A 13,630-nucleotide genomic window follows, 5' to 3' on the forward strand; every position below is an offset into this window, starting at 1 on the left:
GCCCTTCATTATGGGAACCAAGGTGACCACCTGCCTGACCCCCCAGAGGGAAATTAAAGAGCATATTGAGGCCCCTTCTTCCAGCAGCATATAACTGTCCTTAGATACACTTTTTGGCTCCACAAAGAGACCCAGTTCTTTTTTTTTTAAGGTATCATTGATATACAATCTTATGAAGGTTTCACATGAGCAACATTGTGGTTACTACATTCACCCATGTTATGAGGTCCCCCCCCATGCCCCATTGCAGTCACTGTCCATCAGCATAGTAAGATGCTGTAGAGTCACTACTGGTCTTCTCTGTGCTACATTGCCTTCCCCATGACCCCCCTACATTATGTGTGCTGATCGTAATACCCCTTAATCCCCTTCTCCCTCCCTCTGCACCTCAAAGAGAGCCAGCTCTTAAGTTATAATTATACTGCTTGATGTTAGTGAAAACCTGGGAAATAAAAGGAGAAAAGTGAAATAACTAAGTGTGGTGTAGATGCTTGATCAATAGGCTTTAGTGCCTTCTCCCTGTGCTCTCATTGGTTTAAATGTGGGAGAAAGACTCCAGGTCAAGAACTACCTCCAAGATTAGCCCATATCTAAGTAGATGGTCTTCAATGCCTATAGTATTATGTATCTCCAGTACCTGAGTCAGGCTCATTCATACATACTGATGATGGGTACTCATTGTGTCCTGGATACTGTGGGAGACACAGTGATAAAAAACTCCAGGATCTCTGTGCTCAGAGAGCTTACTGTCTAGGAGAGCAGAAAGACCGTCCATCATGGCAGCCTCTTCCTAGAAAGCACAATAGAATATGACAGCTTTTTATGTGGGGAAAATTTAGTTCCTGAAGTTAGCATATTCGAGTTCTCATCAGAAAGGAACATAATAAACTCTCAACAAAGATGCAGTGTTTATCATCTCTGTTCTTAAGGTTTCCCTGATGCTGCAGCATCTCTCATATTAGCAGTAAGAGAACAAGGAGAGAGAAATGAACTTTAAATCTAGACTGTCTTGTCTCTTCACTATAGTCACAAGAAAGACCCCAGACACCAACCTGTTCTGGACCTGGGCTGATAACTAAGAAGGCCCCCACTCTGACCAGCATCAGCTGGCCTTACAGCCATCACCTCTGCAAAACTTCAGTCTCTCCCAGTCTTTCATTGAGACCACTTGTTTTATATGCACAGTATTCCCTGCAGGCTTTAAATCATTTGCCTGCTTTTAAAAAAAAAAGTCATACACATAAGTTAATAAAATGTGCAGGATTTCTGTGACTCTGTGCTTTTTTCTCATCCTGGTCACTGAGGCCAGAGTGGCTCACAAGAAAGTTGCAGCTTGGGAAGTAATGTTGTGGACCTAATCGTCAGTCTGTGTATCTCTGTGGATCTGGGACCAGCATTCCAGAAAGGAATACCAACATGGCAGTCACTATGCACACTATCTCTGTATGTTCTCTTGCAAACGTGTTACCTAGTTTAAGATTACCAGTTCCTTAGACCCACCATAATCTCCACAGGTAATTCTCACACTAATGCTTAGTTGCACCTTAATCTGTTTTCTGCTCTGGAATCTGTAGGCACTTCAGAGCCTTTTCCTAACTCTTAGCTATTGTGGGAGAAAGGGCTTTCTGAATGTGGTCATGTGCATGTGACAGTGTTTGTCAGGGGTCTTGAGCACACATGGCTTGTAAGAATGTCAGAAGAAAGTTAGCAAGCATTTGTTTGATATCTTAACTGAAGATGTTGGATTTTGAATCTGTGTTTCTAGACACTGTTTCCAGCAAGTTGCAAAACAACAATGTTTATACTATTGCCAAGAGGAATGTGGAAGGGCAGGACATGCTGTACCAGTCCCTGAAGCTCACTAATGGCATTTGGATTTTGGCTGAGCTACGCATCCAGCCAGGAAACCCTAATTACACGGTAAGGCCTTTCTCAAAATGGGTGAGATGGATTCAAGGAGGGAGGTAAGAGCCCAGTTTTTCTCAGCCCTCTAGAAAGACCTGGAAGAAGTGCTTCAGACCCTAGATAGCTAGAACAAGTAGTCAATGAAGAAGTCTCCAGTTGCCTCCTTGGAACACCTCTCTGCAGTGTCTGCCCCTTCCAGCCGGCATTGTGCCTCTGGCAGGAAGGAGTTCCATGGACTCCCTTTGGTATATTCAGAGTTGCTTACTAGATTTGGCAACTTCATCAATATCAGTTAATCCTTAGCTAGCATATCTGTGTATGTGGTACCATAACAAGTTGCCAAGATGGTTGTGTACATAGTTCATTTCAAGAAGGCCGCCTTTCCTGCTTTTGGAGTTCATAACCTAAGGATATCAGTGTCATAGACACATGAGCGTTTTTTAACAGTACTGATGTCTTAAGCTGTTTATTCTCAAAGGTAAGCCAAATGGGACACACCTTTGGCAGCCTGCAAAGGAGGGTTTTAGTTTGGAAAATCTCCTTTAGTATCATGTAGACTAAAATTGAAATTCTGGCAATATTTTTAGGGCATGAGCAATTGCCTTGTCAAACAACAAAAATTGGTACCCTAGAGTTTAACTGGGCATTTGCTTGCTGTTGTAAAATGTGATCTCCCAGTTGAATGTTGTTTGGCATCTGCATTTTGTAAAGTAAAAAACCATTGGATGAGAGAAATATCTTACTGTGTTGTTTAAGGTCTTTGTAGGTTATTTTGAAGGATGGAACAGGAAAATGACAGAGGAGAATAAGGAGAATACCTCTGAGGAAATGAAACAGTAGATGAAGGGAGCTTTTAGCTATTTAGTTGAGAAAAGTCTGTGACCCTATTCCTTGATTTTAACAGCCTATTTGCATTATGATACATCAAGGAAATAGTACCACCCAAAACTGAAAATTCTTGGTGTTTTCCCTACTAGTTCCCTCTCTTGAATTAAGTTGGAGGAGAAGGTGTGTGTGAACCACTGAATCTTAACCAAGCCAGATTTTTGTGAGATGGAAAACTTAAGGCTTCTGCCTTGAAGTGTACACTTCTCCCACCTACCTCCTCCACCACCAGTCCCCTGTCTTTCTTGGAAAGAAACTACCTTGTCATTAACCTTGAATTCCCTAAGAAGAAGACTCTGTGCCATGCTTGAAGGGGGAAGTTTTCACTGTAAAATCAAGGTCTTATAAAATAGCTACATTTATTACCCTAGAAATTTGCTCAAAGTGTGTGTTGTGTTGTTTTTTGTCATCCATTGTTTTACTGTATACAGTCTTCCATCTCAGCTAGGTTAAAGAAGCATGATTACCCCTAGTTTGCAGATAAGGAAACCAGGATTAAGAATGATTGATGACTTGTTCAAGATCGAGTAATTTGTTCATAGTTCAGTTGTGCTTAGAATTTAGATTATCTCTTGACAACTTCTGAACGTATTCATTATAAGAGTAGAAGTAGTTTTGTGAAGGACCTCTTAGTATCACTAGCCTAACAATGGTACATTTTTTAGTTATTTTTTTTAATAATTTAAAATTCACAGAAAGTTCTTAAAATAGTAGTGTTCCCATGTAGCTTTTCACCCAGTTTCCCACTGATAACATCTTAGACACTTACAGTACATTTTCAAACAGAATTGATACTGGTACAGTACTCTTAGCTATAGACCGTATTCAGGTTTTGCCAGGTTTTACATTATTCTTTATGGTCGAGGAGTGTACAGTACTGTGAAATCCTGTCACACATACAGATTTGTAAAACCACTGTCACAGTCAGGGCACAGAACCATTCACCACCCTGCAAAAACTCCCTCTTGCTGTCCCTTTAGAGTTAGACACTCACCCCAGTCCTAACCCCCTGCCAACCACTGATTATGTTCTCCATTACTATAATTTTGTCATTCTGAGAGAGTTATATGAATTGTATAAATTAAATACATGCAGTTAACCTTTTGAGATTGGATTTTTTCACTTAGCTTAATACCCTTGACATCCATCCACATTGTGTATATCAATAGTTTGTTCTTTTTTTTTTATGATCACGTAAGTAGTCCACCATGTGGATGTACAGTTTTATCCATTCAACCATTGAAGGGCGTTTCTTCCTCTGTCATACTTTTCTAATTTTTATTTGATATTTGAGATAATTGTAGATTCACCTGCAGTTTTAAGAAATAATCTAGTAAGATCCTGTCCTTGTAGTGTACTTTTGTAGTCATGCTCTTCCTCCCCTATATTTGTAAATGGTAAATTTGTTTATTCTTCCTTCCCCCTTTCATATTTTTCATCCATCTGGTGACAGGGTTCCCTCTGCCCCCAAAACCTAAATTTTCTATAACAGCATCTAACACAGACAGGCCTAAGCCATTCTCCTAAATGGTGCTCTAGACTTCAAAGTCACTCAAGTCAGTCCCTTCCCTCCATCATCTTAAATACCCATTATAATATTGGTCTGATCTCAGCTAGATATTAAGGAAGAAAGAAATCTGGAGCCAGTACTAATGCATGAAGACTGAAGGTCTCTTAGTTTCCTGAGAGAGGTAAATAAATCACTTCTCCCACCCCAGTCCTTATTGTATTTCATTAAGGAGGCATCTTTATCCTATAAGGATGAGGCCATATCTCCCTAAGTAGCTTCATTTCACCTAGAAAGGTAACTTGTCCCAGGTGAAGAAGTGTGTGGTCCACACTATAAACCAGAAGTGGATGTGTAAGTACTGGGCTTACTTAGGCAGGAGAGGTGGTTACTCCTTTTCCCTCAGTTGGTCCAGCTGGGTGGCATTACTGAGTTGTTGTCTTTAAAGATATGTCACATAAGCAGGCCATTGGTCCAAAAGTTGAAACTGCAGTAAGACCTCTTTTCCCTTAGGAGCGATATAAAATGAGACCCAGACCCTAGCTTTATAATAGTAAGTCAGTTTATTTAGCTTCTTTGTTCTTCATGTATGTGTGCCTTTTGCTTTCTTCAAGATTTAGCAAAATCTTTTTCTTTTTTTTTCATGTTAGCTTCTCTTAGCTGTGTACTAGTTGGAAAACAAAGGATGGGCTTAAGTCTAATACCTTTGTTAGAAGTCTGGGATACCTGGAGCCAGGGGGAGATAGAAGAGGAGAAAGATTCTTCCTTCTCTCCCCCAGCCCTCCAAAGAGTTGCTGAAGGGGTCCAGGCCTGATCAATCCATGACTCTCCTCCAGGGACAGCCTTGATAGATGGGGGCGTTTGTGGAGGAAGGCAACATTTCCTTATCAGTCATGAACAAAAAAAGTGAACCTCCAACTAGTAGAACTTCAAGTATTGTTACAAAGATGTGAAAAAATACAGGACAGTATTTTGGAGGAGGGAAACTACCCCTCTTTAGTCTGGGAGTTAACTCCCTTAGGCTATTGTTACTCTTTTTAGCTTCCTCTCCTCCTTCTTTTTTAAACCCACATACTCTCCCACGAGAATTTTCCACAGCATTGGCAATGGAGAGGCTGTGGAGGAGGAAGTACAGAACTGCCTTCTTAGGGAGCTTGAAGGTCAGAGAAATGCCTGTAGCTACAGTTTTGGCCACAGTAGGGAGTTCTTTTATGCGTATTTATATTCTTAAATTAGTTGGGGGGGTTATTGTTCTTTTGGGTTTTTACATTTATCAGAATTGTCTTCCTGAATAATGTTAAGCAGTAATTTTGGAAATGCCTTAGAGACCAAATATTAAAGCTGTAGTAACAAATGAGGTCTCTTTTGATGTTTTTTGCTTTGGTTAGTTTTTGTTTTTCACATTTTCTAAATTTGACATCAAGTTTTGAGGATGTAAATTTTTTCCAACAAATTCAGGGTTGACCAATATCCTCTTGACATTTTTGCCAAAGATATTCTCACCTTGTATATTGTGTTAAATCATCCAGAGTCTCTAATAAGAGAATAAAGAGGTAAAACAGTCTAAAATCTCATGGTGCTATATTATTAAAGACAACTTTTGCTGATCTACCTTAATAGAGAAGAACGATGTTAGTAATAAAAAAAGCAAATATTAAATTTTCTGGTTCTGAATGCAGTTTGCATGCTTCTATGTTATATTTTGGTTAATATTTAGGCTAATGTAATACAATTGAGGAAGCCAAATTTGGATTCAAATTTTGTGTTTGTTGACTCACAAAGTGAAAATCTCAGTTTGAAAATCTCCACACTGAAATGTTTTAAAATTTTTGATTTGGTAAGTGTCAGACCAGAGTAGAGAGGTGTCAGAACTATCTGATTTACCTGTCTTAAGAGGCAGAAAATAAAAGGTTAAGCTATTGGCATGAATTGCTTTCTGGTTGTACTAATTAAATGTCTTTTTGTGTTGTTTTCCCCCCATAACAGCATATACTTTCCTCAGTGTAACACAGAAAGGACTAGTACTTTGGACGTACCTCACTTGTGCCTTTATTTTACTTGGTTGTACATCCCCCTGAATTGGGACTGAGACAACTATCCTTGTGAAACTGAGAAACTGAGGCAGGCAGCTGAAACGGCCACTAACAAGTTAGGGTTTAGCCCTTCCCTTTTCATTTGGTAACCATCTCTATGACCCTTAGCAAAGCACTGGAGCAGCTGTTCCCCTACAGCCAAAGGCTTTGATGTTTTTAATATGGATGATTTCATAATCTTACAGACCCACAAAGAATGTAGAAAACACAGCACAACTTGATACTCATTTAAATTGAAATTCTAAAACCCCCAGAGCCTATCAACAGGATCTCTCTTGCTACTGTATGATAGAAGCTCTTCTCCCATTATATCAAAAGAGGTTTTTTTGAACTGAGTGCTAGGAGACCTTTCCAGATAATGCCAACCTCCACGTTAATTGTGTTTCTCCTTTTCCTCCTAACAGCTGTCACTGAAGTGTAGAGCTCCGGAAGTCTCTCAGTACATCTATCAGGTCTACGACAGCATTTTGAAAAACTGATAGACTGGTCTGATGCCCTCTGGCCACCCTGAGATTGGTGCAAGCTGAGGACCCTTAACTGGAAGAAATTGTATTGCCTAGAGACTCTGAACCCAAACACACTGAGACCACCCACCAAGGTAGTGACTAGTCTAACCTGTGCTGACATTAGGGCACAACCTGTTGGATAGTTAGGGCTTCCTGTGAACATTTGTAACCACTGCTTCAATCACTTCCCACCTCTTGCCACCTGCTGCCTTGGTCCTTATTTGTGGCTTCTCCATTCTATGCCAAGGGCTGGCATTTTTTAGTGTAGTTTGATATTTTGTCATTGAGAGCTCATTTCAGAAGCAGAAAAAGACAAAAAATATTAAAGCAAGGAAAAGTGTCACTGAAACATAAACTGCACTTTATTGTTTTATATTTTTGTACATATGAGAAATTGAGGGAGTAGTGTAACTGGTAGAAAGTGTGAAAACAACTGATTGTCATTAGCTGCACAGTCCTATGAAAAGAGATAACAGTTCCCTGCCCACCCTGTTAGGAGTTCTCTTATCTGAGGCAACTTTGTCCCTGGTCATTTAAGTGCTTTTCCTTGTGATTCACCCTGTCCTGTATTATCATCTCATTGGATTTCTCTGCAGTTGGGAATGGTGGTCTTCCTTGATTGAATGGTGTCACGGTGCAGGAAATAGGGCCTGTCAGCACCAAGGCTGAGAGAATTTAGAACTTACTACATTCCTTTCTCTTGATCTAACCCATTAGTAACACTGATTAAAGAATTTGAGTAGAGATGGAAAACAGGAACCAAAATGCCCTTTCCCACTCCTTGCCCTCAGTTTAATTCTCAGGTCCATTTCAGATCCAAAATCAGTTTTAGAGTTGAAACAGACTTAAGTAATCCAATCCTCTTTTTCTTGAAAAAGATAAAAGGATGTTACTGCCTGAGGCCTGTTGGCTGTTTAGACACAGAGCTGGGAGCCTGGATCATTGTTTGCTGGTGTGTCTCATTAGTTTTCTTTTCCTCGATGCCTTTCTCTTGCCCTTCCTGTGCCTGCTTCTTTTCGGCTCTGCTTACATTCCTTGCTGATTTTGCACTCCATTCACTGGCATCAGGTGGCAGCAGAGTATCTTTTCAATTACTTGAAGGTAAATCCAGGTGCCAGAATGAAGGAGTAGCTAATGCTTCCCTCTCTGCTCCTGGAGCACAGTTCTTGAGATCAGCAGGGGGATGTGGAGATGAAGCAAGCTTAGAGGTATCACAGATTCACTTGATCCTTTCAGCTCTGTGATCTTCTCTTGGCTCTTGTTACTTAGGCTCCAAGGCAGTTGAGATCATCTCCGAGGGTTAAGCAGTTGTTGTCATCTCTCAAAAGACTGGGAGATGCGAAATCCCCTCCTTTAACACATTGGTGTATTTTTTTCAAAGAATGTTTTCGTGCCCAAAACACCAACTTCTTTAGCAGTGTTCACACTGTTTCATGTGTGGGCACTTGGATTGCATGGAGCCCACTAGTCAGAATTCATGACCAAGACTGCTCTTCTTAGATGCCTCTGTCAAATCAGAGGTATTTTCAGACCTAAGAGTAAGTCCAAGAGGAGGAATTGTAAAAAAAAAACAGGAGTAGAAACTACCCCCAGCCCCATCATGTCTGAAAAAACCCTGATTCATGCCAGTTTTAAAACTTGGGAGAGTGGTATTCCCCTAAGCAGTTTCATAAACCTTGAGAATCTCAAGAGAAGAATTAAGGGGGTGTAGGGAAAGGAACCAGTGTCCTGTGTTACCAGCCCTCAGGCACGTGGAGAGGAAGGAGGAACACAGGATCCTGTGCAGGGAGGTGGATGGGGTGGAAGAGCAGGTTGATAAAGCTCCCTTGTTGGGAAATATTTGGGTACAAGCAGTGAAGAAGGTTCACACTACCAGTGCTGTGTTCTCAAAGCAAACTGTAGTTCCAGAAGGAAGAGTATGTGTCAGGGTAAGCAGACAGAACAGTTTTATACCGGGATATGTCCCTCTGCATCTGAAACAAGGCTTCTCTCAGCCTCCTCAGCAGTGATGGGTGGCAGCTCCTGTTCTCAGCTGACTTGAGCCAACCAGTGAACTCCTTGCCCCTTGGGAGGCTGCCTCCTGTGCACCCTTGATCAGTTAGGGAGGCATTCTGCTCCAGGGAAAGGACCTCTCTCCTGAAGACAGAACCTGTTGCCTCCACCACGGCTTCCCTTTTGGCTCATGTCCAGCTTGGCCTAATTGGGGAAACAGAGGTAGATTGCCCTGCATTCCCTCTCTTCTGCCTCAGTGTGTCTTTTGTAAAGTCAGCTGGTGTCATACAAAGGGCAGGGAAGCACACACACACCCAGAACTCTTTTGCTGGTCAGAGATGCCCTGAGTGTCTGCCCTTGCCCGAGCCTGTTTGTGTGTCTGTGTTGTGAAGCTTGAGATGCTGGAGAGAGATGGGGAGGAGAAGGGTGGTAAATGTTGCCCTAAGAATGCTTACATTCTTTTGTTGTTGGGATCTATTCTTTGGGAGGGTGGGGGCTGTGGGAAGCTTGACCTTGTGTCTTCATCAATAAACTGATTTACACATAGTGAACTTTGTCGTTATGTACTTTGTTCCCAGAAATAACCCTGTAGGACAAAACACAGCTGGCCAGGGAAGTGTTGGGCCTTAATAGCCATGCTGTTAGAACCTTTTTTTTTGGCTGCCCTACCCCTCCCAGGGATTTGGCCAGATGAGGTTAAAACTGACTTGAGGGAGAGTCCAGTACTTGCAGGCAGGGAGTGTTCAAAGAAGCCAATTCATCTTTACTGGCAGGTCCTCTGACAGGGCCCCAGGGCAGCCAGCCAGCCAGCAAGGCACAGGGACAGAAAGAGCACAGCAGAGGTACTCAGTTTCCTATTGCCCAGGACGTTGCACGAATCTTTTAATTTATAGAAGCCTCTTAGTCCTGGACTCAGGGTCTGTATGTTCCCACATGAACAGAATTAATGCTGCATGAAGCAGGCTTCCCTGGAATTGAAGTTTGGTCACTTGCAATTGTGTTGCAGGGGGCACATGACCTAATTGTTTTCAGGATAGAGGCCCAGCCCCTGGATTCTGATAAGCGCACATTCTGGAGTAGGGGAAAGAGGCTGAGGGAGCCAACAGCAAGATGCCCTTGGACTAGTCCCTGAACCTCTCACTACTACAGTGAGTGTAGGTGAGGTGCTTTGCACAGTGCTAAGCAGCTGGGTTGTCAGAACAATGGCTGCTTTTGTTACTTGGGTGTCCAAATGAGACAGGGACCGTGGGTATAGTCACAGTAGAGTTAGGGCCTCCGGAAAAAGCAAGGCAAGATATTTGCAGTCAGAGAAATGTAAATAACTACATGCAAGGAAACCCCCTACCAAAACTCTTGTGTTAAACATTAAGCACTAGAGTTATTCTTCAGTGAGATCAGTTTATATTCCCCAGATAAAGAAGAGTAGCACATGTTTTTATTATGCTAATCATTTGTAATCATGTGTAAGATTCACTTTAGCATTATAAAGGCCCAGGCCTATGTGCTGTTTTTCCTCCTTCAGACGAGGTGATTTTGCAAACTGGGCAACTAATTTAGCAGGCAGCCCCAGCTGTAAAACAACATAGTAAAAGGCAAGAAGGATTCTACCTTAAAGATAAGATTGCATTTTAACACCTAGGAAGTTAAGAAGTAAGATTCTTAATTTACTCTTTAGCACACAATACCTCAGCCCACCTTGGGGCCGGGCAGGCAGCCTTGTTTGTTATGCTCCCTGACCCAGACGCTGGTATTACAGGGAGAAATCAGAGCAGGAAGTTTCTTGTGTTAAGTTAATTATAAATATTAAGGGACCACTTAATAAGTCCACACCCCTAAGCTTTTTTTCCTGTTCCCAAAAATCCTCAACTGCCTATAAAACCCGTAGACATGGCACCACTACAGGTTCTCCTGTCCCCGCCTGGCGCAAGCCAGGAGCTCTGTCCTCTCACTATCTCTCAATAAAAGTCTCTCCCTGGCTCTCCTACCTTGGGTGTTTGCTAAGTTCATTCTTGGCTCTGCAAACAAGAATCTCGGCATCAAGGATGGATGATCCTTTTCTGACCCCAGAATGGTGACCAGGAAATACTGGGATCTCAAATCCTCTCTTTTGGCTGCCCTAGGGCTCCCAGGGATTTTGCCAGATAAAATTAAGATGGACATGAGGGAAAGTCCTATACCTCGCAGAGGCTCCAATTAAACAGTCCCCATTCAGTCGCCCCACCAACACAGGCATCTTTGCAGGCAGTGCTGATGCCAGCAAGAGTTGAGGACTCCCAGGTTTAAGCTTTCCTACTCCCACCTCATGCATTGATGCTTTTTCTGATTTGCTGGACCCAGATTTCTTTTCCTTGCCACCCCCAGCTCCAGGAGACAAGAGCCTGTTTATTTTAATACCTGGTGTGGCACTTGGGAAAGATCACACCTCCCCCGTTGTTACCCATTTCTATCTCCTGAAACACTAATCCTAGAATCCCAACCAGCCCCCAAAAACGTTATTACCGGCAAGGATGTTTCTTGAAAAGTTTCCGAGTTGGCTCCTAACTTGCCATCTCAGCTTCTCATTTAGCTTTTGCCCTGCCATTCTTGATGCAGCCCCCAAGGAGAAGGCTAATTTGGGGGTTCATTTGACCCAGATGGTCTTCATTTCCAGAGTTTTGTTTTGAAACAAGATTGTCCCCAACGTTCTGGGACTGAGAATGTAGAACCTGAAGAATCAAAAGTTAGCATAAGCACAGCCATCTTAAAGGCTCAAACACCATTTTCTAACCTAGAAAGAGAAAAATTACTAGAACTTTGAAAAACAAGTTAGTCAGCCAGTGTTAATTGTAGTGACCTTTAGTTAGCCAACCTCAATCAGTTAAGCTTATCTTGCTAGAACCACCCTAAACATTCCGAAAGTGATTTTATCTAACCAGACCCTCAAGATGAGGCGTCAGCCGAAAATATATGTGTCTATGAAAAAAAAAAACACTGTATTGTGACTGTAGAAAATACTGCCCCTTTGAAAATGCTATAAAAACTTCTGGCTTTGTGAGTTCAGGGTCCTTGTTCAGACCCGCTGCGTCGGGCTAACACATGGACCCCAGCTAGCTGGCCTCTGAATAAATTCCTCTTGCTTGTTGCATCAAGAGACGCCTTCCGTGAGTGATTTGGGGCGGCATCCTCCTCTGAGAGAATCCAACAAGAACTCCACTCACTGCTGCTTCTGTTAATCAGGTGTTCACATCTAGCCTCTGGCTTCCCTTGTTTCATTCACTCTCACTATGGTCAGAGGCTCCAGGATGAAGCTCAACAGCCTCTGATTGCTTGGCAAGGTACCCAGCTATGATGAAGTGGGGATGGCCCAGGCAGGTTTGAGTCCTTTCCTTCTGTCCCACTCCATATCTGGGCCTCAGATGCCGCAGGTAGACCCACACATCCACTCCCCTGGAATCTGACCTTGCATCTCAGCCATCAGGTGTCCCCAGCTGAACCAGAGCCTCCTGAGGCTCAAAGTCAGACCCAAGGACGATGCTTCAAAATTTTTCACCAAGATAATCTCAGTGATTGGCGAGCGAACAGGCCCTTACCTACAGGTGAACATTCTTAACCCAAAATGACAGCTGAATCTTAAATTCAGACATACTTTGCATTTTATGTTAATACTGTGGCTACTTGTTTAAATAAAAACAATAAATGACTTACCACTGACGGCCAGTATGAGGCCCTATATGATAAAATTGACCTGTGTCTTTGTGTTCCCTTACTATAAAGTTGAGAAGCTTCTGAGGTGCCTGGCCCCAAGGTATAAGCATTGCATGATTTTTTTACTTCTAGTGCATTTGGGCTGAAGTTGAACCCAAGTGGAGGGTCATGGCTGGGGAAATAGACAAAGTCTGGGATCCTTGGGGAAAATAAGGATTAAAGATGGATACAAGGGTGCTATAGTGCCCTGGACAATTTTATCAAGTTAGGGAAAGCTCAGATGACAATGCTAGAAGGTGAGAAAAATCTAATTTCTCCCCCTAAAAGAAGCACCCAGGAAGAGGCCATAGGCTTCTTGACTGTATTTTTTTTAGCTGCTGCCCTGGCCCTTCTCAATCCTCTGGGAACCCACCTAGAATAAATGGAAACGCCTACCCAAGGTAGTGTTCAGATGTCCTATATGGGGCTGTATGTCTGTAAGAAAGGCAGGAAAAAACAAAGGTCACACATTGAGACTTAGACATGCTGGGCACTGTGTTAAGGGCTTTCACACCACAGCTCACTTATGCCCTGCAACAAAACTGATCACATCTCCATTTTACAAATAAGGCAATAGAGTTTGGAAAGTTCACAGTCACATAGTAAGTAGTAGGGGCCAGGATTTAAGTGCAGATCTGTCCAATTCTGAGGTCCAGGCTCAAAACCACTATGCCTCCTGTCTGGACAAGAGAGGGAGAGGGAACAACTGGGAAGGTGCTCAAAAGCAGAGCCCAAAGGGAGGAGGAAAACCTGGTTCTGGGAAGAAGCCAGCTCCTATGTAATAGGAACTCAGTGAGGGGTTCTGGGTCCCAGAGATAAAAACACAGGAGATCCCTCTGGGATTCCCTTTCCTTCTTCCTGTCCTGCAGACAACTCAAATGCAGTTCTGACCAGGATGCTGCCCTGCTTCAAAACCCTTCGGCACCATCCCATCCAGCACAGGGCTAGATCCAAACTCCTCACCCAGCAATCAAGGCCTCTGAAACCTCCCCTCAACCAGCTCTGCCTCCTCTCACCAT

At 42.8% G+C, this 13,630-nt stretch overlaps 1 protein-coding gene across 7 annotated transcripts in view; it reads left to right on the forward strand.

The window, feature by feature from the left end:
• Positions 1–9,434, forward strand: part of AP2B1 (adaptor related protein complex 2 subunit beta 1) — a 161,398-nt gene extending 151,964 nt beyond the window's left edge. For all 7 annotated transcript variants that reach the window (XM_057501213.1, XM_057501212.1, XM_057501214.1 and 4 more), the window contains 2 exons: positions 1,766–1,920; positions 6,795–9,434. In XM_057501213.1, the coding sequence (XP_057357196.1) occupies positions 1,766–1,920; positions 6,795–6,869 (230 nt within the window). In that variant the 3' untranslated portion in view covers positions 6,870–9,434. The remainder of the gene's footprint in view (positions 1–1,765; positions 1,921–6,794) is intronic.
• Positions 9,435–13,630: the final 4,196 nt, after the last annotated feature.

Source organism: Manis pentadactyla, chromosome 4 (genome assembly GCF_030020395.1).
Source record: "Manis pentadactyla isolate mManPen7 chromosome 4, mManPen7.hap1, whole genome shotgun sequence".
Taxonomy (NCBI): Eukaryota; Metazoa; Chordata; class Mammalia; order Pholidota; family Manidae; genus Manis; species Manis pentadactyla.